General features: G+C 47.3%; 1 protein-coding gene across 2 annotated transcripts in view; it reads left to right on the forward strand.

The window, feature by feature from the left end:
- Window positions 1-9,555: 9,555 nt before the first annotated feature.
- frem1b (Fras1 related extracellular matrix 1b) overlaps window positions 9,556-23,786 on the forward strand; it is a 41,409-nt gene continuing 27,178 nt past the window's right edge. The window contains exons 1-8 of one of the 2 annotated variants that reach the window (XM_086223508.1): window positions 9,556-9,755; window positions 17,040-17,366; window positions 17,449-17,543; window positions 17,792-18,051; window positions 18,390-18,589; window positions 19,442-19,765; window positions 19,869-19,977; window positions 20,098-20,229. In XM_086223508.1, the coding sequence (XP_086079634.1) occupies window positions 17,154-17,366; window positions 17,449-17,543; window positions 17,792-18,051; window positions 18,390-18,589; window positions 19,442-19,765; window positions 19,869-19,977; window positions 20,098-20,229 (1,333 nt within the window). In that variant the 5' untranslated portion in view covers window positions 9,556-9,755; window positions 17,040-17,153. The remainder of the gene's footprint in view (window positions 9,756-17,039; window positions 17,367-17,448; window positions 17,544-17,791; window positions 18,052-18,389; window positions 18,590-19,441; window positions 19,766-19,868; window positions 19,978-20,097; window positions 20,230-23,786) is intronic. The other variant, XM_086223509.1, reaches the window with a different exon arrangement.

Consider the following 23,786-nt stretch of genomic DNA (forward strand, 5'->3'; position numbering starts at 1 on the left):
GTGCTGGCACGCCACTGATGTTTGCGGCTGCTGAGTGTCTGGGGAGAGGCGGCGGAGGTTTGGGTCACCCAGCGTGGTTGGCAGCTCAGCTCCGGCCTTGGCTCGGCTCATCGCCGCCGTCTGCACGCGCTCACGGTGTTGGCAGGTCACACTTAACCCCCGAACACTGGTTAATCCTGCAGCCCACCTCCTCCTGGCTGCAGATTACACACCTACATGCTGGATGGGAGGTGAGGGGTGTTGATGGGGGAGGGAGCTCCCCAGACACACACACACACTCCCACACACACACACACACACTTGGTCCTGATGTCAGCTGGCTGTGAAAGGCGGAGGCTGACCACTTGCTGTGATTAAGCACCAACTGGGCCGGGGCCAGCAGACTGGAGTGGGGCCACGCTGCCTCGTCCTGCAACGCCAACATCCTCCTGAATCTCCAGCTCTCACTGGCTGCCTCCTGCTGCATCAGGCTATAGCGCCCCCTAGCACCATGTGCTGGTTCCTGACCCTGAGTTGACCCTCACAAAGCCCCTGACCCCCCATGCGAAGTGATGTTTCCCAGCAGGTAGCGGATCCTCATATCAGAGATTTAGTGGGCAAATCCTTTATGTTCTCTTTCAAGAAGAGAAATAAGAACAGACACATGAAGTCAGCGTACTTCCAGACTCAGCCAGGTCACCCGGCTCCTCCCTTGGCTCGACCTCCCACATTCCAGGAGTGTTGTTGCAGTGTGACCCAGCTGGACCAGCATAGACACTCGTCTACGGCAAAATATCATGATCACAATTACTGGAATCCAATCACTTTTCAAACCTTGAAAGGTCCAAATTTAAATTAAGGCATTTTGAAGGAACTCCTATCCTGACTCTCATAGCTAAATTAAGTTTTGGTTTACCAGCTAGCTGGGAGTGATAGCTGAATCAAGTTTTCCCCTAAAATTAATTATGTCACGGTGGCCCGGTGGAGCAGTGGTCCTCACTGTGGCCCCCAGCAAGAAGGTTGTGGGTGGAGCCCCGGCTGCAGCACGGGGTCTTTCTGTGTGAGTCTCCATGTTCTCCCTGTTCCTGCTGGGTTCTCTCTGGTACTCCAGCTTCCTCCACAGTCCAAAGACATCAAGAGGGACCAGGTTAATCCAGACTCTAAATTGACCGTAGGCGTGGCTGGGAGAGCCAATGGTTGTCTGTCTCCATGTGTTGGCCCTGCCATGGACTGGTGACCTGTCCAGGGGGAAGGCTGCTGGGATAGGCTCCACCCCCACCACCCTGAACAGGAGGAGAGGGGGAACATGGAGGGAGGATTGGATGATGGAGGGATGGATGATGGATGGATGGATGGATGGATGGATGGATTACGTCCCATCTCATGAGTAACCAGTGCAGGAGACGTCTGAGCTGGTGATGAGTTTCTGGATGATTCGACCACATGGGGCTGCTGCTGACGATAGTGCTGACCACAGCTAGCATGCTGGCTTCTGTCCTTGCTACCTGGACCTCCCTGCTGGCCTGTGATGGGCTGCTGGACTCTGGTTACAGGTATGTTTCAGGTGAGCAAAGTCATTCAATGTTCTTTTTGTCAAAGGAACTCCAGCATCAGTAGGAGCATTGCTGGTCCAAACTGGTCCCAACATTTGAACCATCAAAAAGTTTCCACAAGGCCATTGAACCGCACCAACGTTCAGTTGGATCTTGACCGCTTGTTATGTTGGAATATTAATATGAAAAAACTGCAGTAATGCTCTTAAATTAATAGGGAAAATGTAGTTCTCTCATCATCCAGTGGGAAGATAAAGATGTTGAGCTTTTATTAACGAAGTCCGAGTCGCCTGTGCTGATGTTCATTTTATGAATGTTTCAGAAGTTTTGATTCTAAAGATCAAAAAACTGCCAGTTCCTCTTATTTTGTTGCTCTGAGGGCAGAAATCAGCTCCTCGTATGAGTTTAACTGATCTATAATTCAATCAATAGATGATCAGATCAGAAGTGAACCTCACCGAAAAATGAAGAGACGCTTCCTGTTCAAAGCAGAAATGAAGTGGACAGCGCCGTAGCTCCAAAGACAGAACGCGCACGCACACACACACGCGCGCGCGCACACACACACACGCGCACACACACACACACACATACACACACACACACACACACACACACACACACACACACACACAGAGGGCAGGATGGGATCTGGCTGATGATGCATGAAGGCCGGACGCCAGCCAACTCCTCTCCAGCCTCGACGGGCTAATCTGAAGCTACTGCTCGCCTGCTGCTTGACTGAGCGTGCTCCCTGGGACACACGCTATGCAGCCTCGCCCAGCCTGTTGCCTCCAGTCCACCCATCCCTCCATCCACCCAGGCAGGGTTAGCTGCGGCCCACGCCTCCTCCACCACGCATCATGCCGTTGGTTCAGCAGGACCCCTGGGGACAGATGGAGAGCATGGAGATGTCATGTCAGAAAAGTTTAAAGGAGTTTGTGGTGAAGTCCTGCTGATGGTGACGTGGATGAGCTAATAATTGGAGGCGACACAAGGTGAAGAGTGTCATCACAGCCATAGCTAACAACTTTAGATCCATCTGGAACAACATGAAACCATTTTGAGGTATTTCATCCAGTTTGGACGAAATGGTGTGTGTGACTTTTTGACGGTGTCCACACCCTCCTGTAATACTCTGATGAGGGGCCACTGGGCCCCGCTGAAGACATGGCAGCAGAGTCAATATTTAAGAGTATGTTTCATATAAAAGCACCTTTCAAGGCACTCAAAGATGTTCACAAACAAGCTGGATCGTTGTATTACGTTGTGGATCCACATTTCTGGGATTTGAACATGTCAGCAGGACCTTTCACCACCAAAATCTTTTCTGCTCGTCCTCATGTCCAAGTTGACATTTGTGCCAATTTTGAGGAAAGCCTCAAGGCATCCAAGAGATGTCACGTCGATGAAAATGGGACAGATGACCTGGAAACTTAAAATGCTCCATCAGTAAGAAGAAAATGAAAACATTAGTTGACCTGCATGGTAATAGACATCACCCAGTGCCCCTCGTCCTACAGACCTATTAAATGAGTTAGCAGCTACGTTAGCAGCACCAGGGCGACGCTGTCTTGTCTTTTGTGCTGACGTCCATAACCTCTATGTGTGTGACACATTCGCCAATCACCATGTTATGAATTGGAAACTAGATCTGATCTCAACCTAGATATGTGATGGATCTGGACTCTACGGAGACTTCATGTGGAGGTGGTCAGCGTTTGGACACACATATCTGCCACCAGAACCTAAAACCTTTTTAATATTGTGTGTGTTTGTGTTTATGATATAAAAGCCGGCGGAGCCCCACAGGCTCCTGTTGGCTCCCAGCCTCCCACTAATGGTCCCCATTCACTTGTTAATCAGATCCATGGAGTCTCTCATTCCTCATGAGGCACACAAGTGGATGGGGCTCGTGGGTCGATGTCAGAGGTCACGCACCAGTAAGCGGGAGTGAGGAGGTGATGGACGCGGAGAGACCGACTGTCCTCCAGGCAGTGAATGCACCGTCGAACTGCTTCCTCATTTCATGTGGAAAAACCAACTAATTACGTGGAAATATGATAATGTATAATGCTGGCGGAGCCGCCCGCCCAGCGCCGCTGATTACCCAGACTCCCCTGCCCCCCCATCCTGGTATTTCTCGCAGGAAGTCTCGCCCTTTCACGACTGGAGAAACATTAGCGGCCAGTCCGGCTTGTTTTGCATCAAAGCGATTCCTCATTTGCATAATCTGAGGATGAGCTCCTCCCTCCTCATAGCTGCCAGGGAAGGTCATACTCCCCCCAAACCTTCCCCCTCCTCTTCCTCTGGAGGTGATACCTCCCCCCCCCCCCCCAATCCTTCCACCGTCTTCATCTCCCCGTCGCCTCACCTGATCCTGCCGGCCAGGCTGGAAGCTGCTGATCCATTTCTCCTTGTTGACCCACCACACAACATCACCCCTCCCCTCCTGGGGGGAGAAGGGGAGGGCAGCCATCAGTGAATCAGACATATTAAAGCTGACAGGTTCCCAGAGTGACTGTGAACCTCTAGTGCGACTCTAAACTGGGACTACTGGGCCTGAGAGATGATGTGTAGACACTATCAGTATGTCTCCTGAGTGCAAGCTCACAGCGTCCAGCGGGGGCTCAGATTTGCTGCATTATGTCTCTGATCGTGGCATCAGCTGCTGCTCACTGGTTTGAATCCGGATGGAGAGAATGTAGCTGCTTTACCTCCTCCCCGCCTGTGGTCACTGGTTGCGTGAATGTTTTGCATTTTAAACTGATCTCGAAGCCGCAAAGAGCATTGTTGGTTACCTGGTAGCCTTTAACTCGCTAACAACAACATACATGGAGGATTTTACACACAAACTGCAGGACTCTTGCCATGCTTGTGAGTGTGAGTTTACATAGACCAGATGAGGGGAAATGTGTGGCCTCTGTAGGAAACAGGATTTTATTTCAGACCCAGGGTGGCTAATCAGTTATAGTCATTACTCCTGTATGAGTGAAGCTTCACCTTTGATTTAAAGGTCTAAAAACACAGAAATAGAGAGAGTTAGCATTGTTCAGCCCCCCTGTCGATAGGTAGGGGGGAGGTGTGTACGTGTGAGAGTGGTACCACTGATGCTAATGATGCTAGCAGCTAGTAAGACCGCATGTAAATGCGTTTTAGTTAAACACCCAAAAGAGTTTTAGAAATGTTGATGCCTTGTGTTGGACCTCTTCGTTTGTCTGAGGAGATTCACATCCTGAACACGGCGCTGTGATGGAAGAACGTTCAGTCTGAATCTTTTAAGCGAGACATCCTCCGCTCCTCTGTGGACTTTAGAGCCGCAGCGCTGAATGGCTGCCATGAAGCTGGCAGCTGCCCGCCACTTTAATGCTGCTGCCAACGTGCCGCCGGTGGAGAGCCTCGCAAACCTGAGCAGCTTTAATCTTGCCTGATTTGTGGTTCTGCGGAAAGTGTTGACTGGGGGGTGTCACTGCTCACCTGATGATTACCATCTCCACTAAACTCCTTCAAAGCGCTGCAGACCGTCGTCACTTTGCCGGCCAACAGAGCTGTGAGAACGTGCCAGGCGCCAGTGGAGGGAAGGCCCGCAGTCCTCCTCCTCCGTCACACATCAACCTCTGCAGATTCAACACCCAGGAAATGCACTGCCCCATGAACACAAAATGTTCTGCAAGTTCAGGGCCAACAACTCAAATTCTTCTTCTTGTTTTGTCTTTGCTGCTGCACTGGTTGGAACAGGCTGTTCCAGGGTTTAATTATGGGTCAGTGAGGAAGGGAAATTAATTTCAGCCGGTGGAGGAGTCATGGCGTCAGGCTGACAGGGGCCCCGGGCCCTGAGGTGGGCACGGGGCCAAACGCTGTGGCAAACTCTGAAGTCACCACGCAAAGGGTAGCAGTCAGAAGTGATCAGAGAACGCCGGACGGCTGACTGGAAGTCAGTCAGAGCTGCTGTGACGTTTCTGGCACTGAATCTTTCGAATGAACCTAAATCCGTCCTGACACTTTGGATTCCACTTTCATTTCCTCAGCTGACCGCTCGCCGTCGAGGTCTTGGGAAGGATGTTCTTTTTGCAATTTCTAATAATTAATAAACTCTGTCGATGGTGAAGGCTTCACACAAATCTATAGAAGCTCTTATTGGCCATCTAGTTCACATTCACATCAGCTGTTTTTGTCCTCATGCTGTTTCGAATCAAACACAAGTGTTTCTGGTCACTTATTAAACACTATTATTCAGCTTAGAGATTCATAAAGGGTTCATATTAGAGAGGAGAGGTGAGAGGAGCTGCAGTCACCCTGATCAGGGACCCTCAGACACACCCACAACACCTGGGGAGTCAAACCACAGACAGGAAACCAGTGAAGGATTCAGCCCAGTGATGCTGCCCTTCAGCACTGGAATGTCGATGTCCTTCGGTCCATTTGTTTTGGTTCATCAGGTTTAACTCCGCCTCTCTGAGCACAGATGATGACAACACGTGGAGGAGGCGTGGCCTTAAATACCAAGGATGTGTTTAACAGCGTTCATGTTCAAATTCTTTTTCCTGATTATTCTGACATGAAGACTCTTGCCTGTGGTCCACCAGGACCTGAGCGTCGGAGCTGCCTCTGCCTGCTAGCAGCGCTGCACAGCTGGGACAACATTATTGACTGATATTGTGATTCAAGAGTGACTGTCAGCTCTTACATCATGATCCTCACCCTCAGCAGTTTAAATAATGCGGCTGTGAATTTGCTGCGATCTTAATCCAACAAAGATATGTTCTTACATCAGTGAAAAGTGAAAGAAGCTTTGGGAGATGTGACTCCATCCTGTGATATGAAAATCTAAATAAATTGTGAAGTTTGATTTCTATGATCATTTCTATGTCTATCTGATGAAAGATTGTGCAGCCCCTGCGACATCAACACTGAAGTGGAGGTAACTGGGCTCTGGAGGAACGTCCCGTGAAACAGATATCCAACGACTTCAGTCAGCATTTTCACGACAGTTCTAACATTTTTTTCCTGGATCCCAGACGAAGGATCGATGAAGAGCCACCAACGCTGAAGTCCAGATCCTCGTACAGTAATGAGAGAACAACTGACCTCACTTCAACATGTGCTGCTGGTGACTGTGTGTGTGTGTGTGTGTGTGTGTGTGGGGAGGGGGGGGGGTCAAGACCCACTTCCAAGTTGAACAAAACTGAGCTCATCAACACCACATATTCACCATCTGAGACCTGAGTCATCAAAGGTCTCCGGGCCATTTCAACCATGTTTGCAGCGTCCCTCCTGGCCCACGAGTCACAAAACCATCAGCTGAGCAGTCGGACGTGCAGAGGGAAATGACTGCTGTGTCCAGTCGTGTAACAGTGAGCAAAACAAGCATGAAACAGCCATGACACACACCTACCGAATAAATGTGAAGCCAGTGGAGAATGTGGTGGCTGCAGGCCGGTGCGAGCTCTGTTCAAGCTACTGGGATGGAGGAGCCGCTGGTTCTTACATTAAACGATTTGTAACAACACCTGCAGAAGCAATCGTCCGCTGGGTTAGTGGGGTAGAGAGGTGAACAGGTCACTGCCGCACAGCGGGACCGCCACCTCCACTTGTGTCAACCAGACAGTTAACGAGGACAACAGACCCTGTAACCATGACAACAAAGCAAGGCTGCAAAAAAGCATTTTCATCCTGAGAAGTCTTTGTGTTCTCAGAAATTTGCAGTTTTCCTTTTTAATGAAGAGACACTGGAAGTTTGCTGTTTTCTGGTCGGCAGGCACAGGAGCGAGGCTTACAACCCTGAATCAGTTCTCTGAGTAGAACGTCTGGTTCCTGGTCTCCAGGTCAGAGACCTAAAAATCAGATGTGTGGTTCCAAGCAGCTGGAAATATGAGCAGGTTCAGTTCTACATCAGATCCACCAGTAAACACCAGACTGGTGGATGGTGGAGGTTCAGTTCTAAATCAGATCCACCAGTAAACACCAGACTGGTGGATGGTGGAGGTTCAGTTCTACATCAGATCCACCAGTAAACACCAGACTGGTGGATGGTGGAGGTTCAGGTCTACATCAGATCCACCAGTAAACACCAGACTGGTGGATGTTGGAGGTTCAGTTCTACATCAGATCCACCAGTAAACACCAGACCGGTGGATGTTGGAGGTTCAGTTCTACAGCAGATCCACCAGTAAACACCAGACTGGTGGATGTTAGAGGTTCAGTTCTACATCAGATATACCAGTAAACACCAGACTGGTGGATGGTGGAGGTTCAGGTCTACATCAGATCCACCAGTAAACACCAGACTGATGGATGGTGGAGGTTCAGTTCTACATCAGATCCACCAGTAAACACCAGACCGGTGGATGGTGGAGGTTCAGTTCTACATCAGATCCACCAGTAAACACCAGACTGGTGGATGGTGGAGGTTCAGTTCTACATCAGATCCACCAGTAAACACCAGACCAGTGGATGGTGGAGGTTCAGTTCTACATCAGATCCACCAGTAAACACCAGACCAGTGGATGGTGGAGGTTCAGTTCTACATCAGATCCACCAGTAAACACCAGACTGGTGGATGTTGGAGTTTTTGTGTGGCCATCTCTTAGCGAGACCGAGGCCTGGGCTACTAACCTGCTACTATTGTGTACTTTATATAAACGTCAAAGCAAGGGTCGGCATTGCTCAGAGGTAGAGTGGCCTCCGACCAAAGAAGGGTCGCTGGTTCCATCCCCACTTCCCCTGGTGACCATGTCCAAGTGTCCTTGAGCAAGACACTGAACCCCTAATTGCTCCTGATGGCCCTGCGATGGACTGGTGACCCGTCCAGGGTGAACCCCGACCCTCAGCCAATGGATGTCAAAGTTAACCAGTTAAGTCGGAAAGTAGCTAAACTTTTGTAACAATATTTCAAACTGGCTCCACCTGCAGCAACCAAGACACAGAGACTGTTTACACTGTGATGCTTCAATGGACTTAATTATTCTGAAACTACTACTTAAGGTTATTCCTGCTAATGTGTGTGTGTGTGTATACACATATATACACACACACACACACATATATATACACATACACACACATATATACACACATATATACTGTATATACACACACATATATACTGTATATACACACACATATATACACTGTATATACACACACACACATATATATACACATACACACACATATATACACACACATATATACTGTATATACACACACACACATATATACACACACACACACATATATATACACATACACACACATACATATATATACACACACATATATACACACATATATACTGTATATACACACACACACACACACACACACACACACACACACACATATATATATATATGTACTAATAAAAGAGATAGAGGCTGAGCAGCTAAACTGACCAAAAATGTCTCCATATACAATCTCTCCAGGTCGTCTGGTGTAATCCAGGTCTCCTTAATCCAGACGGAGGATCGGTGATCCACTAACACACCGACTGGAGACATGAAGAGTTTACTTTACTTTTTCATATTCTTAGTCAGTTTTGAAAGACGAGCAGCAGTGATGCTTTCAAGCATTATGGTATATAGATTTTGTCGTGGTCTGAAGTCAAATGCTTTAAAGTTGTGTTTAAAGCTTTACACAGAAGGAGCACCTTCATAATCGAGTAGAATCTCAGTGGGATTTAGAGCAGGAATACTGAATGAGGAGCTGCACGTCCTCACAACTCTGTAAAAGTTGTAAATCAGTCAGAACGGCCTCAGGTGGCTGCTGCGCCGCTCTGCAGCACTTTGATGTGGAAACTGCACCAATAAAGAGACCAGACGGTGGATATTCACATTATCCTGTGTTACTGAGAGATAGAGGTGTGTGTGTGTGTGTGTGTGTGTGTGGGGGGGGGGGTGTAAAAATAAAAGTCTTGGAAACCTCGCAGCACATTTCCTGTCTCTCTCTCTCTCTCTCTCTCTCTCTCTCTCTCTCTCTCTCTCTCTCTCTCTCTCTCTCTCCATGGTTTTGGCTTTGGGACAGACTCAACCAGTCAAGGAAACGCTCTCGCTCTTTGTTCTTTCTTTCTCACTCTGATGCCAGGCATTTTGGAGTGACAGCGAGCTGTGGAGCTTGTGGGGGGGCTGGGGAGTGTGTCGTGTGAAGTGTGTGATAGCATTCCTCTGAGTTTGTGCAGAAGGTGAAGAAGACAGAGACGAACACAGAAGTCTGCAACAAGTCGAGGTAGGTGCCAACCAACTTCACACTCGAACCTGCGACAGGCCTCTTGACAGAATGAGGGGGTTTCCTCCCATTGATTCTTGTAAACTTGTTTACACACATTCATGGGAGTGTGTCCCCCCAGGTTTGCAGGCTGAGCATGTGATTAATGCAGCAGGAGTTTAGTGGAAAACTTTCTCTGCTGTGTTGTGTTGTGTTCAGCTGCTTCAGACCTGAGCCGACTGACAAAACAGACAAACTCACTAAGGAGAAAAAATGACTAAAGGATCCCAGTAACTGTGAATGACAGAAGACAATCATGATAACGGGTTCATTATACATGACAATTCAGTACAAGTACGGTTCACACTGTTGTAGATAGCAGTATTGCTCCTTCGCGCCAGTTGAGTGGAGTGAGGTGGAGACGGCTGCAAATCTGTTTCTCCATCCATCGTCATCTTCCGCTTATTCCTTACTAGTAAGGGTCGCGGGGGGGTGGAGCCTATCCCAGCATCTACGGGCGAGAGGCGGGGTTCACACTGGACAGGTCACCAGTCCATGGCAGGGCCAACATACAGAGATGAACAACCATTCACACTCACATTCACACCTACGGTCAATTTAGAGTCTGGATTAACCTGGTCCCTCTTGATGTCTTTGGACTGTGGAGGAAGCTGGAGTACCAGAGAGAACCCAGCAGGAACAGGGAGAACATGGAGACTCACACAGAAAGATCCCGCGCCCGAGCCGGGACTCGAACCCGGAACCTTCTTGCTGTGAGGCCACAGTGCTGACCACTGCTCCACCATGCAGCCCAAATCTGATACTCCTGGTATGTTAAAAAAAAAGTAAAATTTAAAAAAAATTGAGATTGAATATCTCCCCGTGTCTGCGTGGGTTCTCTCTGGTACTCCAGCTTCCTCCACAGTCCAAAGACATCAAGAGGGACCAGGTTAATCCAGACTCTAAATTGACCGTAGGCGTGGCTGGGAGAGCCAATGGTTGTCTGTCTCTATGTGTTGGCCCTGTGATGGACTGGTGACCTGTCCAGGGTGAACCCCGCCTCTCGCCCGTAGATACTGAAATAGGCTCCCCCCCCCCCCCCCCCGTGACCCTTACTAGTAAGGAATAAGTGGAAGATGACGATGGATGGATGGAGATTGAATATATGGAAAGGAAGTGAGATAGACATGGTATGGACAGGAAAGATTAAATTCCCCCCAAAATAAAAAACATCTAGAAATATTAACTAGTCCATAAAATGAACTGATAAACTCTCATACAGACTGACGAACATGGCCACTGTTGGATAAAAGAGTGCAAAGACTGATAAACAAGTGTACAGATGATCCAACATTCAGAGAGATAAACTTGCACACAGACAGGTAAGGTATAAAAAACTAGCTAAGATAAACTAGCATACAAAAAGAGGAACTAGTTTACAGGCTGATAAACTATCATACCAAATGGTAAACTAGCATCAGGCAGTTAAACTAGCATACAAAAAGATAAACTAGTTCACAGGCAGATAAACTAGTTTACAGGCTGATAAACTAGCATAAAAAAGTTAAAGTAGTTTACAGACAGATAAACTAGTAACCAGGGTGATAATCTAGTTTACAGGCTGATAAAATAGTACACAGGCTGATAAACTAGCATACCAAATGGTAAACTAGTCTGCAGGCAGATAAACTAGCATACCAAATGGTAAACTAGTCTGCAGGCAGATAAACTAGCTCACAGGCTGATAAACTAGCATAAAAAAGATAAAGTAGTTTACAGGCAGATAAACTAGTAACCAGGGTGATAAACTAGCTTACAGGCTGATAAAATAGTGCACAGGCTGATAAACTGGCATACAAAAAGATAAACTGGTTTACAGGTTGATAAACTATCATATCAATGGTAAACTAGTTTACAGGTGGATAAACTAGCATCAGGTGGATAAACTAGCATACAAAAAGTTAAACTGGTTTACAGGTTGATACACTATCATATCAAATGGTAAACTAGCATACAGGCTGGTAAACTAAATTACAGTCTGATAAACTAGCATACAGGCTGATAAACTAGCATACAGGCTGATAAACTAGCTTACAGGCTGATAAACTAGCATACAGGCTGATAAACAAGCACACAAGCTGATAAACTAGCATACAGGCTGATAAACTAGCATACAAGCTGATAAACTAGCACACAAGCTGATAAACTAGCATACAGGCTGATAAACTAGCATACAGGCTGATAAACTAGCTTACTGGCTGATAAACTAGCATACAGGCTGATAAACTAGCATACAGGCTGATAAACTAGCACACAGGCTGATAAACTAGCTTACTGGCTGATAAACTAGCATACAGGCTGATAAAGTAGCATACAGGCTGATAAACAAGCACACAAGCTGATAAACTAGCATACAGGCTGATAAACTAGCATACAGGCTGATAAACTAGCACACAAGCTGATAAACTAGCATACAGGCTGATAAACTAGCATACAGGCTGATAAATTAGCACACAAGCTGATAAACTAGCATACAGGCTGATAAAACTAGCATACAGGCTGATAAACAGGCACACAAGCTGATAAGCTAGCATACAGGCTGATAAACTAGCATACAGGCTGATAAACAAGCACACAAGCTGATAAACTAGCATACAGGCTGATAAACTAGCATACTGGCTGATAAACTAGCACACAAGCTGATAAACTAGCATACAGGCTGATAAACTAGCACACAAGCTGATAAACTAGCATACAGGCTGATAAACTAGCATACAGGCTGATAAACTAGCACACAAGCTGATAAACTAGCATACAGGCTGATAAACTAGCATACAGGCTGATAAACTAGCACACAAGCTGATAAACTAGCATACAGGCTGATAAACTAGCATACAGACAAGATACTTCCCTATACTATTGATCAAGCTGTCAAAAGTCGATTCTCGTCTTGCATGAAAATACTATTACAGTGGGACTTGAATGCATCATTGTCATGGCATCACTAGTGTGGTGTGTTTCAAAGATTAGAACATGAGAACATGAGGGAAAGAACATGAGAACATGAAGGAATGTGAATGATTTGGTATAGAAACCAGTTTCTGGGTCAAGGGAGTATCTGAGTCGGTGTTGGAGGTCTGTGTGGGTTTTGCTGGTCTCAGCTTGATGATCATGTTTCCTTCTGAAACATTTGTGTTCTCCTCGAAGCAGCAGAACACGCTTCTGTTTCCCCTTCGGCAGTGGTGACTAACTTCCAGCCATCGGAGCAGCTGCTGGATCACTTAGCAAACGTCCTGCCTCCGTCTCATCCTGACCAGTCCAACATTCGCTGGTGTCTGCAGAAAAAAAGAGAGGAAGACTTTTGTGAGAGTTACAAAATCTGTTTTTAAATCAGATTGAAGTGCTTTGTGAGGAGAATAAAACACTGGTCATGTTGATGTGAGCAAGGCTGCAGTTATCAGCTCGGCACTGTGTGAGTATATTAGATTTGCACATCTGCTTTTTGCGTGCTGCCATTTACAACATCCCCCCTGCTTCAAGACACAACAATCTCCAAGCTAGCTGGTAGCACTACTGCACGCTATAAGTGATGAATGTTGACACAGATTTGAATCTTAAACTGGGTCTGTTGGTTTATTTTGTTAATGGTGGAGATAGACATGACATTCCTTGAATTAAGAAGTTTTCCAAATAGAACACGGTTCCCCCCAATGCTGCTTTCAAGGGCACCCGTGCGGTTCCATATGTCTCCAGTAGTCCTGCACGTGCTCGTCGCCTCAGTTGCATCTCACAAAGCTGAAATGAGATGAACTAGGAGCTGAAAGCTGATGGTTGAGGAGGATGCTTACATTTAAAAACCTTTTTTTTCCCTTTTGGGAGTTATTCTAACATTTTTCAAAGAGGCAAATGTCTTGTGATGAGTACAAGTTGCCAGGGTGATTTGGATTTGGCTGCAGAATAGTTTGACAATGTGAGTCCCCGAGTATTCTCCTCTGGAGCACCACTGCCACGATGATTTTAGTCACGAATGCAGGCATTTAAACCTTTAATCTTTTTTCCTTTTATCTCAAGTCTACAACTTGTCACCCCATGAGTGCTGACCGGTCACGGCTGCTGACCAGTCTGACAAGGCGTGATAAATTATCTTAGCTGTTCCTCTCGCAGGAACGCACACACTGACATCTCAGGTTTAAATGCCTCAGATGCTTCGCTAGAATGGTGAGTTACCACGCATGTTAGCTGCGGTGAGCCTGAAGTCACAGGCACAGATACCCCTGCAGCAGGTACCTGGGAGAAACACCATCAGACTTTCTTGGACATTTGAAACCAAAATGTGTGTTTGTGTTGTCACGCAGAGACAAACAGGACGCAACTGTGACATCATCAACCACTGAACTCTCACCACTGAAGCTCAAACTAATGAAGTGACGGTCGTCTCACTGGATGGGAAGTGACACATTGGCTCTGCTTTGATCCTGAACCCCACCCCCCATCACCTCAGTGGGGTCACATAGATCAACCCCTTGTTTCCTGCAGTGCGCTTCGGTTTGAAGTGAAATGGAGGGTGAAAGCATTTTCCAGCTGATCAGCTGCATGCTGGGAGGTTGAAGAGTTAGGAGGGTTTAACAGTGCAGTTGGAGAGGGGAACTGGTTTTCAGGGAAAACTTCTTATTGTTTTAAGTTTGTTTGATATGGTTTGATGAATATGGTGTAAAAGGTCACAGGTCAAACTAACTGCATCATCGGCTTTGTAGTCTTTGAATTTGTAGGTTTATTAGTTTTAAGTCAAGTCAAGTCAATTTTATTTCTATAGCGCCAAACCCCAACCTAAGTTCTGTCCTGACTCTGTCCAAGTAGAGCAGGTCCAGCACCTCCCTCCTTCAATGAACCTCCACCCAACAATTCTCCATCAGCAGCACATCCTGCAACAGCAGCCACCAGAACCTTCCTTTACCAGCAGGAAGGTGGAGCAGATCCAGGATCAGTGGGGACGGAGAGAGAGCAGGAGAGCAGGACAGAGACAAAGACAGAGAATGGAGGAAGACAGAGAGACAGAAGGAAAGAGAGGGACAGAGATGAAGAGAGAGAGAAAGGAGGAGAGACTGATGGACAGACGGAAAGAGAGGGACAGAGAGAAAGGAGGAGAGACTGATGGACAGACGGGGACGTGAGCAGGTGGAGCTACGGGTGGCAGCTGGAGCCTCTTCAGGTCTGGAGCCTCCTCCAGCAGCACCAGGATCTGGGATGAGGGGAGAAGAAGAGGAGTTAGTAACACGTCTGAGGACAGGAGGAGGAGAGAGAAGCCCAGTGCATCATGGGAGATCCCAGCAGTCTGAGCCTATAGCAGCAGATCTAAGGGCCAGCCTAAGCAGTCCTGACTATAAGCCTGATCAACAAGGAGGTCTTAAGTCTGCTCTTAAACCTAGAGAGGGGGTCTGGGTCCTGGACTGAAACTGGGAGACGGTTCCACAGGAGGGGAGCCTGATAGCTGAAGGCTCTGGCTCCCATTCTACTGTTAGAACTCTAGGAACCAGCAGGAACCCTGCATCCTGGGAGTGAAGGGTTCTAGCTGGATCATAGGGGACTAGGAGCTCTGTCAGGGATGAAGGAGCCTGACTGTTGAGGACTTTGATGGTAGAAGAAGAATTTTAAATTCTGTTCTGAATCTGACAGGGAGCCATGCAGAGAAGCAGTCCAGGAGAGACCTGGTCTCTGCTACCAGTTCTAGTCAACACGCGGCAGCAGCATTCTGGACCAGCTGGAGAGTCTTTAGGGACTTGTTAGTCCAGCCTGGTAGGAGGGAGGTGCAGTAATCCAGCCTGGAAGTGACAAAAGCAGGGACTAGTTTTTCTGCATGTTCTTGAGCCAGGATGTGTCTGATCTTAGCGATGTTACGTAGATGGAAGAAGGCGTCCTGGAGATTTGTTGAATGTGGGAGTTAAAGGGTCCTGGTCTAAGAGAACTGCTAGGTTCCTACGGTGGTGCTGGGGGCCAGGGTGGTACCATCCAGGGGACCTGTCTCATCAGATCAGGTGGTCCTCAGGTGTTTGGGCCCAGCACAAGAACTTCAGTTTATCAGAGTTTAATAAAGGAAATGATGGTCCTCCATGTTTCCTGTCCTTCAGACAGGCCTCCAGTTCAGTCAGCTGGTTTGTTCCATGTGGATCATTGATGAGTTCAGCTGAGTGTCGTCTGCATAGCAGTGAACATTAATGGAGTGTTTCCTGATCATGTGACCTAGAGGAAGCAGGTACAGGGTGAAGAGGACTGGTCCAAGCACAGAGCCTTGTGGAACACCATAACTGACTGTAGTGGTCTCAGAGGAACCATCATTAGTACTAGTAGTAGTATTAGTACTACTACCAACTGAGATGACCTAGTAAATATGACCTGAACCAGTTTAGTGTGGTTCCTTTAATACCAGTGACAGGTTCCAGTCTCTGTAGAAGGATATGGTGGTCAATGGTATCAAAGCTGCACTGAGATCTGATCAGACCAGCACAGAGACCAGTCCCTCATCTGGTACCAGTAGGAGGTCACTGGTACCTTTGACTAGTTCTGTTTCTGTGCTAGGATGAACCTGGAACCTGACTGAATCCTCCAATCAGCTGTTGCTGTGGAGAAGTCACAGAGCTGTTTAGCAACTGCTTTCTCCAGAACCTTGGAGAGAAAAGGAAGATGTGATGTTGGTCTGTAGTTGGTAGAACTTCTGGATCCAGGCTTGTTTTTTGAGGAGGGTCTAATTACTGCTACTTTAAAGGACTGAGGGACGGAACCAGATACCAGTGCCACATTGATCATATCTAAGAGGGAGGGGCTAACGAGGGGAGAGAGTCTTGGAGCAGCTTAGTTGGGATGGGGTCTAGGAGACAGGTGGAGGTTTAGAGGAGGACATTATTGAACTGAGCTCATGAAGGCTGATGGGAGAAAAACTATCCAAGTGTGTGTCTGGTCCTCCAGCTGCCTCTAAGGTTCTGGGTTCTAGGTGCCATGTTGTCAGCTGATGGCAGCAGGAGAAGAAGTTTCTCTCTAATCAGGAGAATTTTGTCCTGGTGGGAAGTTTTTAAATTGTTCCAAAAATGTTCTTCTTAAAGACTGAAAAAATGTGTAAAAAAAATTCTGAAAATAAAAACAGTCAAAAATGTGATCAAGGTTCTTAAATTTGTTGTAGGTAAAACCTTTTGTGTTTGCTGTCCAGGAACATTACCTGAGATGATCTTGTCAGTGACATCATCAGACCTGGCGGCTGCTGTTGGTTCAGGTGTTCCTGAGCGACAGGATCTAACCAGCGTCTGGTCTCTTCAGCAGGTTGAAGCCCGAGAAGGTACCATGTGGGTCGAGTGAAAAGAACCAGACCTGCAACTTTGGAAAGAGTTTCCACCTTGAACTTGTGGCTCCAGATACCTTCACTGATCTAACATGGCCACTGTCAGCATGTTCTGTTTGCTGGTAGTCACGGCCATCAGCAGCGGGAAATTGGTGGATGTGAACTACGTGGAGGTCACCAGAGGTCGCTCGGTGTTTATCACGGAGAAGGAGCTGAGGATAAGCGTGGATCCCAACGCCGCCTGTAAGGTGGAGGTGGTGATGAATGAGCCGGTCACACAGAGAGTGGGCCGGCTGACGCCACAGGTGAGGACACGCCTCCTGCATCTCCTTCTCCTGGTCTGTGGTCTGTTTCAGCAGCAGTTCAGTGTTTGTCCGGCTGTTGCAGGTGTTTGACTGCAGCTTCCTGGAGGACGAAATCAAGTATGTGCACAATGGCAGTCCATTGCTGGACAAGGACGCGGTGATGCTGAGAGTCTACAGGTCAGCTCTGACCCCGCCTCCGCTCTAGAAGGTGGGGTCAGTTGGTACAAGTCATGGTATATCATAAATACATAAAGAAGTACTTGGTGAGTCCTAATTTCTCCACGCCATCGCCAACCTGATGCTCTGGAGGTCAGACGGCGATGATCAGTCTCCATTCTGAGAAGAAGCACTTCAGAGCTGCCGTTGCTTGTCTTGGCGACTGTGACAGGTTGTGTGTTTTTAACACACTTCTTCTGTGTGTGAAGGTTCAGGTCTTCAGACACCCTGGTGGAGACGGTGCTGCTGCCGGTACAGGTGATGGACTCGAGTTCTGCCGTAGTGCAGCTTGGCAGCGTTCCTCTGGTGGTTCCTCAGTTCTACGGTTTGTCCAACGCCATTGACAGCTCTGTGCTGAAGATCCACGCCAGAGACAACCTCACCTGCACCATCAGACTGATGAAAGCCGACGTCAGCGCTCCGTCCTTGGGACAGCTGGTGACGGAGGACGACGGCACCCAGAGGAAGAGTACGGACAAGACATCCTTTAATAGACTCTGATTGGCAACACATGTCAGGAAATATGACATCATAGTTTAGGTCAACATCTTTTAAGTGTAATAAATCTAATTATTATTAGAATTTCAATTAATAATGTAAATATAAATAGAGGAAACCACTATAATCAATCAATCTTTATTTATATCGCACCAAATCACAACAGAAGCACTTCATACAAAGAGCAGGTCTAGAACCTCACCCTTCAACTCAGATGGAGGAGACCCAACACTCCCACTTGAGCAGCACTCAGCGATGGTGGCTGTTAAAACTACCCAAAGTGTATAAATCGTTGTTGTCATTCTTCAGGCAGAGAGACAGCGGCGCTCTGCCCGGGAAACAAACCCTGTCGCCATGACACCAAGGAGGTTCAGTTCCTCAAAAGCAGCTGCGAGGACTTCCTGAGCGCTGGTCTGAAGTACCAGCACACCAGCCCACCATCTCCAGAGATTGACTACATTCCCCTCAGGGTGGAGCTGAGGGAGCAGGCTACCAGGGCCCTGGTGGAGGTATCATGATTATCACTGGGGAGGTCATGTGACTGGCTCAGCTGATCCAGTAGTAGGATGATGCAAAAGGTCATAGATGAGTCTCAAGTTTACCAGCGAGGCTTCTTGGACCAGGAAAGACCCAGACCCTGATCACAGGGTCCATCCCACTTTTGATTTTCAGTCCAGAGGTTTTTGGGCTTGACAGACTTCTGCACTCTTTTCAGTTTTTCATTGTAAAGTTTTTGTCTCTACCTAAGAATTTAGCCGGTCAGTGCCGTTGAATTTTTCTTTCACTTTGTCAAACATGCTAAATAAGGCGCTTTGGCGTTTTCCTTGTTTTATTTTCTTAAATGGGGTTCATTTAGAGTGATGATTTCAAAAGATTGAGTATTTTTAGGATCCTCGTGGATGTTTATTGAAAGCTGCTGGTGTTTGTGGAGGCGTTCTAGGAGCTGTCAGGATTGGTATGCTATAATGATGATGATGATGATGGTGGTGGTGATGATGATGATGATGATAGTCTTAGAAACGACTGGACAAAGCTAATCAACTCCAGGTGTTTGCCTGTGGGACGTTTCCAGGTGAGGTCGCTCCTCACACACAGGCAGGATGTGACCAGGACGCTCCGTTGGGCTTCCTAATCTCTAAATGTTCCAACTGTTTCTTCTCTTCTTGTTGGCACTCAGACGGCTCGTCTTTCTTGGAAAGACTTGTCATTTTTAACACGTCTGATTGTCTAGTCAGCAGCGTTGCTCGCCTCTTTGCAGCACTTCGCAGCCGTATGTGTGAAAGTGACTTCGATGCAGATTTACAAAAAAAGAAGAGGAGAAACAAGTTTGTGTGACAGTTTAATCTTGTTTTTACTCCCAGACGGAGGCAGCCTGGGTGCCGGTGCTGATCCACGGTGCCGTACCCAACCAGCCTCCCCAAGCTGCCTTCATGGCCTCCTTCATCTTGGAGGTTGACCAGTTCATCCTCACCCCACTCACCACCGCCACCCTGGACGCCACAGACCATGAGACCCAGCAGGAGAGGCTGGTGTTCAACATGACCATCCCGCCCACTGAGGGCTACATCACCCACCTGGAGGACCACACCAAGCCCATTCGCTCCTTCACCTGGCTGGACCTCCATGACATGAAGGTGGCCTACCAGCCGCCCAACAGCAGCCGACCACAGCGCAGGAACTACCAGGTACAGGACAATACCCGAAATGTACATTTATGTTCATGCATAGTGTACTAAAATCAACATTGTATAAAAAAAATGTTTTATCTGGTGATGTGTCACGCGTGAGGTGGAGTTCCAGGCTATCGACACCTCCTACAGGACCAGCCCACCCATCGTGATCCACATCTCCATCAGAGCTGCTGAGACAAATGCACCCAGAGTTTCCTGGAACATGGGTACTGGACCTGACCACACCCTTACACCACCAACCTGTAACATGTGTAGAACCTGAACCAGTTCAGTCCAGTCAAATCTCCAAGGTTTCATTCTCAGTCTTCTTGTATCTGGGATCCCAGGTCTGGATCTGCTGGAAGGTCAGTCCCGACCAATCACATGGGAGGAGCTGCAGATTGTTGACAACGACAACATGGACAATGTCTTCCTGGTGGCTGTTGACGGACCTCTTCATGGACACCTGAGTGTGAGAGGTGAGAGGCTTGAGGCGGGATGAGGCTGTTCAGTGTGTGACGGCCCAGTTTAGAGGATCAGGAGCAGCGTTGCTATGAGGAACAAGAACAAGTCTGACCACCATGAACCTGATATAAACGCTCAGAGAAACCATTTCCTCTTCAACATTCATGTTATTAACATTTTTATTAACGTTCCGCTAACATTTACTGTCATTCAATTAACATGTGAACGCTTAAAACTCTTAAGAGACTTGAGTATAAATACAACAATTAACTTGCCACTGTGATCAAAACAATTCTTAACCCAAAAAAGTGTATTTTAATTTTCAAGTACTGACTAACAGGAGTCTCCCAAATGTAGGAGGAGCCAGCCACGCTCAACAGTTTTAGTGACTAATAATTATTTTAAAATTTAACAAATATTTTGGTTTTTTTTTTACCTTTTCCCTGGAAATTTACTTAACTTTTGTCAAAAATGTTGGAAAATAACTGAGTCATTTTGTAAGAAATCATTTAAAAAATTGCAAAAATTTCTGAGAAAAAGATCCCGATATTAGAAAAATATTTAAAAACAACTAGGAACTGCTTACTTGCTTATTTAACTTAATTAGCTGTTTGTTCCTTCAACAACATCAAAACTGTCCTGGTGGGGCTCAGGATGCTGGTGGGAGATCAGACCAGGGTCCCTGAGACAAAACGGGACAAAGACCAGCAGGGCAGATCAGTGGAGGGTGAGCTGAGAGTAATGCAGCTTCATGGCCAAAGCCGTTCCCTGAGGACCAACATAAATGGCACTGGATCATCCAAGCCTGAGTTTCCACTCAGAAGAAGAGGACTTAGTATTTGGACCCATCGTGGCCCTGGGTCCACAAGCCAGGACACTCAGTTTACCGTCACAGAGGACAAAAGTAAAATATTCACTTTTATCACATTTATCTTCCTGTAAATTACCAACAAAAAAAAAATGGTGGATTATCAAAATTGAAAAATAGTATTTTTTGAAAATGACTCAAATGTTAAATGCAGCATTTCAGTGAAAATTCCTCATGAGGGTCTCAAGGGGAACATTTCCCCTCAGATCCTGCAGGTTTATCGGAGACCATTGAACTGCCAGGACAAAGTTACGGTCAGCAGACAGATGACGTCTTTGCTCTTAGACCCCAGTCGTGACGTTTGGGGACAGCGAGACGCTGCTGTCCCGCCGTCCTGTGCTGGTATTCCAAAATGCTGGCCTAGGAATTCCCAGTCTGGAGTTTTCCGCCCTTTTTGCTCCATGTGTTGCTCGTCCATCAGGGACGGTGGTGTGGCTGCCCCAGCATATGTCTAGTGGCCCTGCATGTGTTTCCTAATCAGGTGTAAAATGGAACTGCAGCCACTTCGCTGGGAGCCGTGGCAGCCCCGAGGCCCCCCCCCCCCCCCCATCCACGTCTGTCCCTTCCAGCCCAGCGCATAGGGAGACGGCCTCTTTGTCTCTGAAGGGGAACAGGACCGAGCAGATTGGAGGGACTTATGTCATTTCATGGCGCAGTGAACAAGGAGCAGATGCACTGTCCCCAAACAGGTTTTCATGCTACCAGCTAGTGGGGGTGGGGCGTTCTCCTTCCCTTGGGGCTTCAGGCAGGATTTAACCTTTCAAGGCTGCTGAGAGAGCGCGAGGGTGCTGTTACATCAGTAGAAACGCTGAAGCTCGTATCAGTGGGACTTACTGGAACTGTCCAAGATTGAAATGGTGGTCAGACGGAGACGAAGTATCTTAGAGGATTTGCTCTTGGATCAGACTGACGAAAACGATATTCCACACGTTCAATTGCCTTCCAGATGAATAAAATCAACCGGGGAAAAATCTGATTTAATTAGGAATCAATGAATCAAGCAGACGATATTGATGGTTTGTCACAGACTGGTTAGTCTTGACTGCAGCTTTCTTTCCGTTCCTCCATCCATCCCTTTGGTCTCGGTCCAGCTCAACACCTTGAATTTATTAATGTTACTGAGACTAACCACCAAAGGACTGCAAATATTTCTATCAGAAATGTTCCTGGATTTTCTCAGAAATGTACATGTTTGACCAGAGTGTTGACCGAAGCTAAAAACAACACGATCATGAGTTGATATGGTATGAAAATATTTAAACTTAAACTGTGTTTTATTCTGCCATGATGGCTGAGAGAAATATCCTATTAACACTAAATGCCCATCAGTGTCCTCAGTAGTGTTGAAATACTGACAGCTTTGTAACCTTGAGCGAGGCCTGCGGGTCACATTAGTGGCCAGTGAATCTCTGTCACATGCCGGCTCGTCTCAGCTGAGTCTGTCACCTGGCAGCAGGAGAACCAGAAGTTTTCATTTCATACAGAATATTGTTGTTGGTGCTGGTTAGGTTTTGGCAACAAAAATAACACCAATAAATTACATTTTGTGACAAAGATAATCCAATATTTGAATAATTTCACACTTTACTTGACGTGATGGAGAGATAAAACGAATCAGCCGAGCTTCTGGATGTTTTCAGGCTGCAGAGAAAAGTAAGGAAGTCGCTGCTGCTCTCCTCATATATCTGCCTGTTAGAAAAATAGAAAGGAAACTTGCGTCCCACGGGCAGCACTGTCACTCTTGTGAGGAAGGCGGAGCTTCCTGCGTCCTGCAGGATCCATTGAGAGGCTGCTGCAGTGGAGCTGCATCTCAGAGGATGCTGCTGACCCTTGATGCTGCTGCGTGGGGACGGTCCAACGCCTTCAGCCAAATGGATGGCTGCCTGTCCTGCTGGACACACCCCCTCTCTCTTTCACACACACCTCCCATCCCCAGTGTTCCTTTATGGGCCTGTTGCCCAACGCCACCTTTGGGCCCAATTACCAAGTTGTTTCCATCTCTTGGACCAGTAGCTGGGTTCCCCTCGGTACACTTGCTAATGAGGTTCGGGTGTGCGACCGTTCGTCTCTCAATCTGTCTGCTGACCTTGCCCTTCTGTCTCTCTGGCATGTGCAGGGAGACAGGAAGCCCCCATCCTGGCAACCACGCGGCCACCGGGAAGGACGCCATGTTTTACCCCACTAGTGTTCACAGCACCGAGCCCAGCCAGCGCCTCGCCGTGCCTCCAGGCGTGAAGAGAAACTTGTTATTTCCAAGTGACAATGGGAGTAAAAAAACATGCATGTGTTAGAGATGGTAATTGAATCAAAGTGCGAAGCGTTGGCTGCGTCCACTGACAACAACACATGTCCGCCAGTAGGCTGCCAGTCATGTGACGCTGTGCTGTTAGCGTTAGCATGATGTAGAGTGTGAGGAAGGCCAGCCAGCAGCAGAGAGCTGGCAGATGGACCCGGCCTACATCTCACTAATGTAGGACAGAGAAGTTTTCATGTTGAGTCCAACTCTTCACACCGCCGAGTCAACAAATGAGAGCAAAATGATTAGAGCCAAGTGACAGGAAGTAGAGGACGGGTCACTTCTGTATGACATCAGCTGGTGTCAACCCAAGTAGAAACAACTGAACTTTAGAGCAACATTATGTCATCTGACAACAATCAGAGCACAGAATTTACATCATCATCCATCCATCATCCTTCCATCCA

This window comes from Aulostomus chinensis, chromosome 14 (assembly GCF_037954235.1).
Source record: "Aulostomus chinensis isolate RoL2024-O1b breed Wild chromosome 14, RoL_Achi_v1.0, whole genome shotgun sequence".
Taxonomy (NCBI): domain Eukaryota; kingdom Metazoa; phylum Chordata; class Actinopteri; order Syngnathiformes; family Aulostomidae; genus Aulostomus; species Aulostomus chinensis.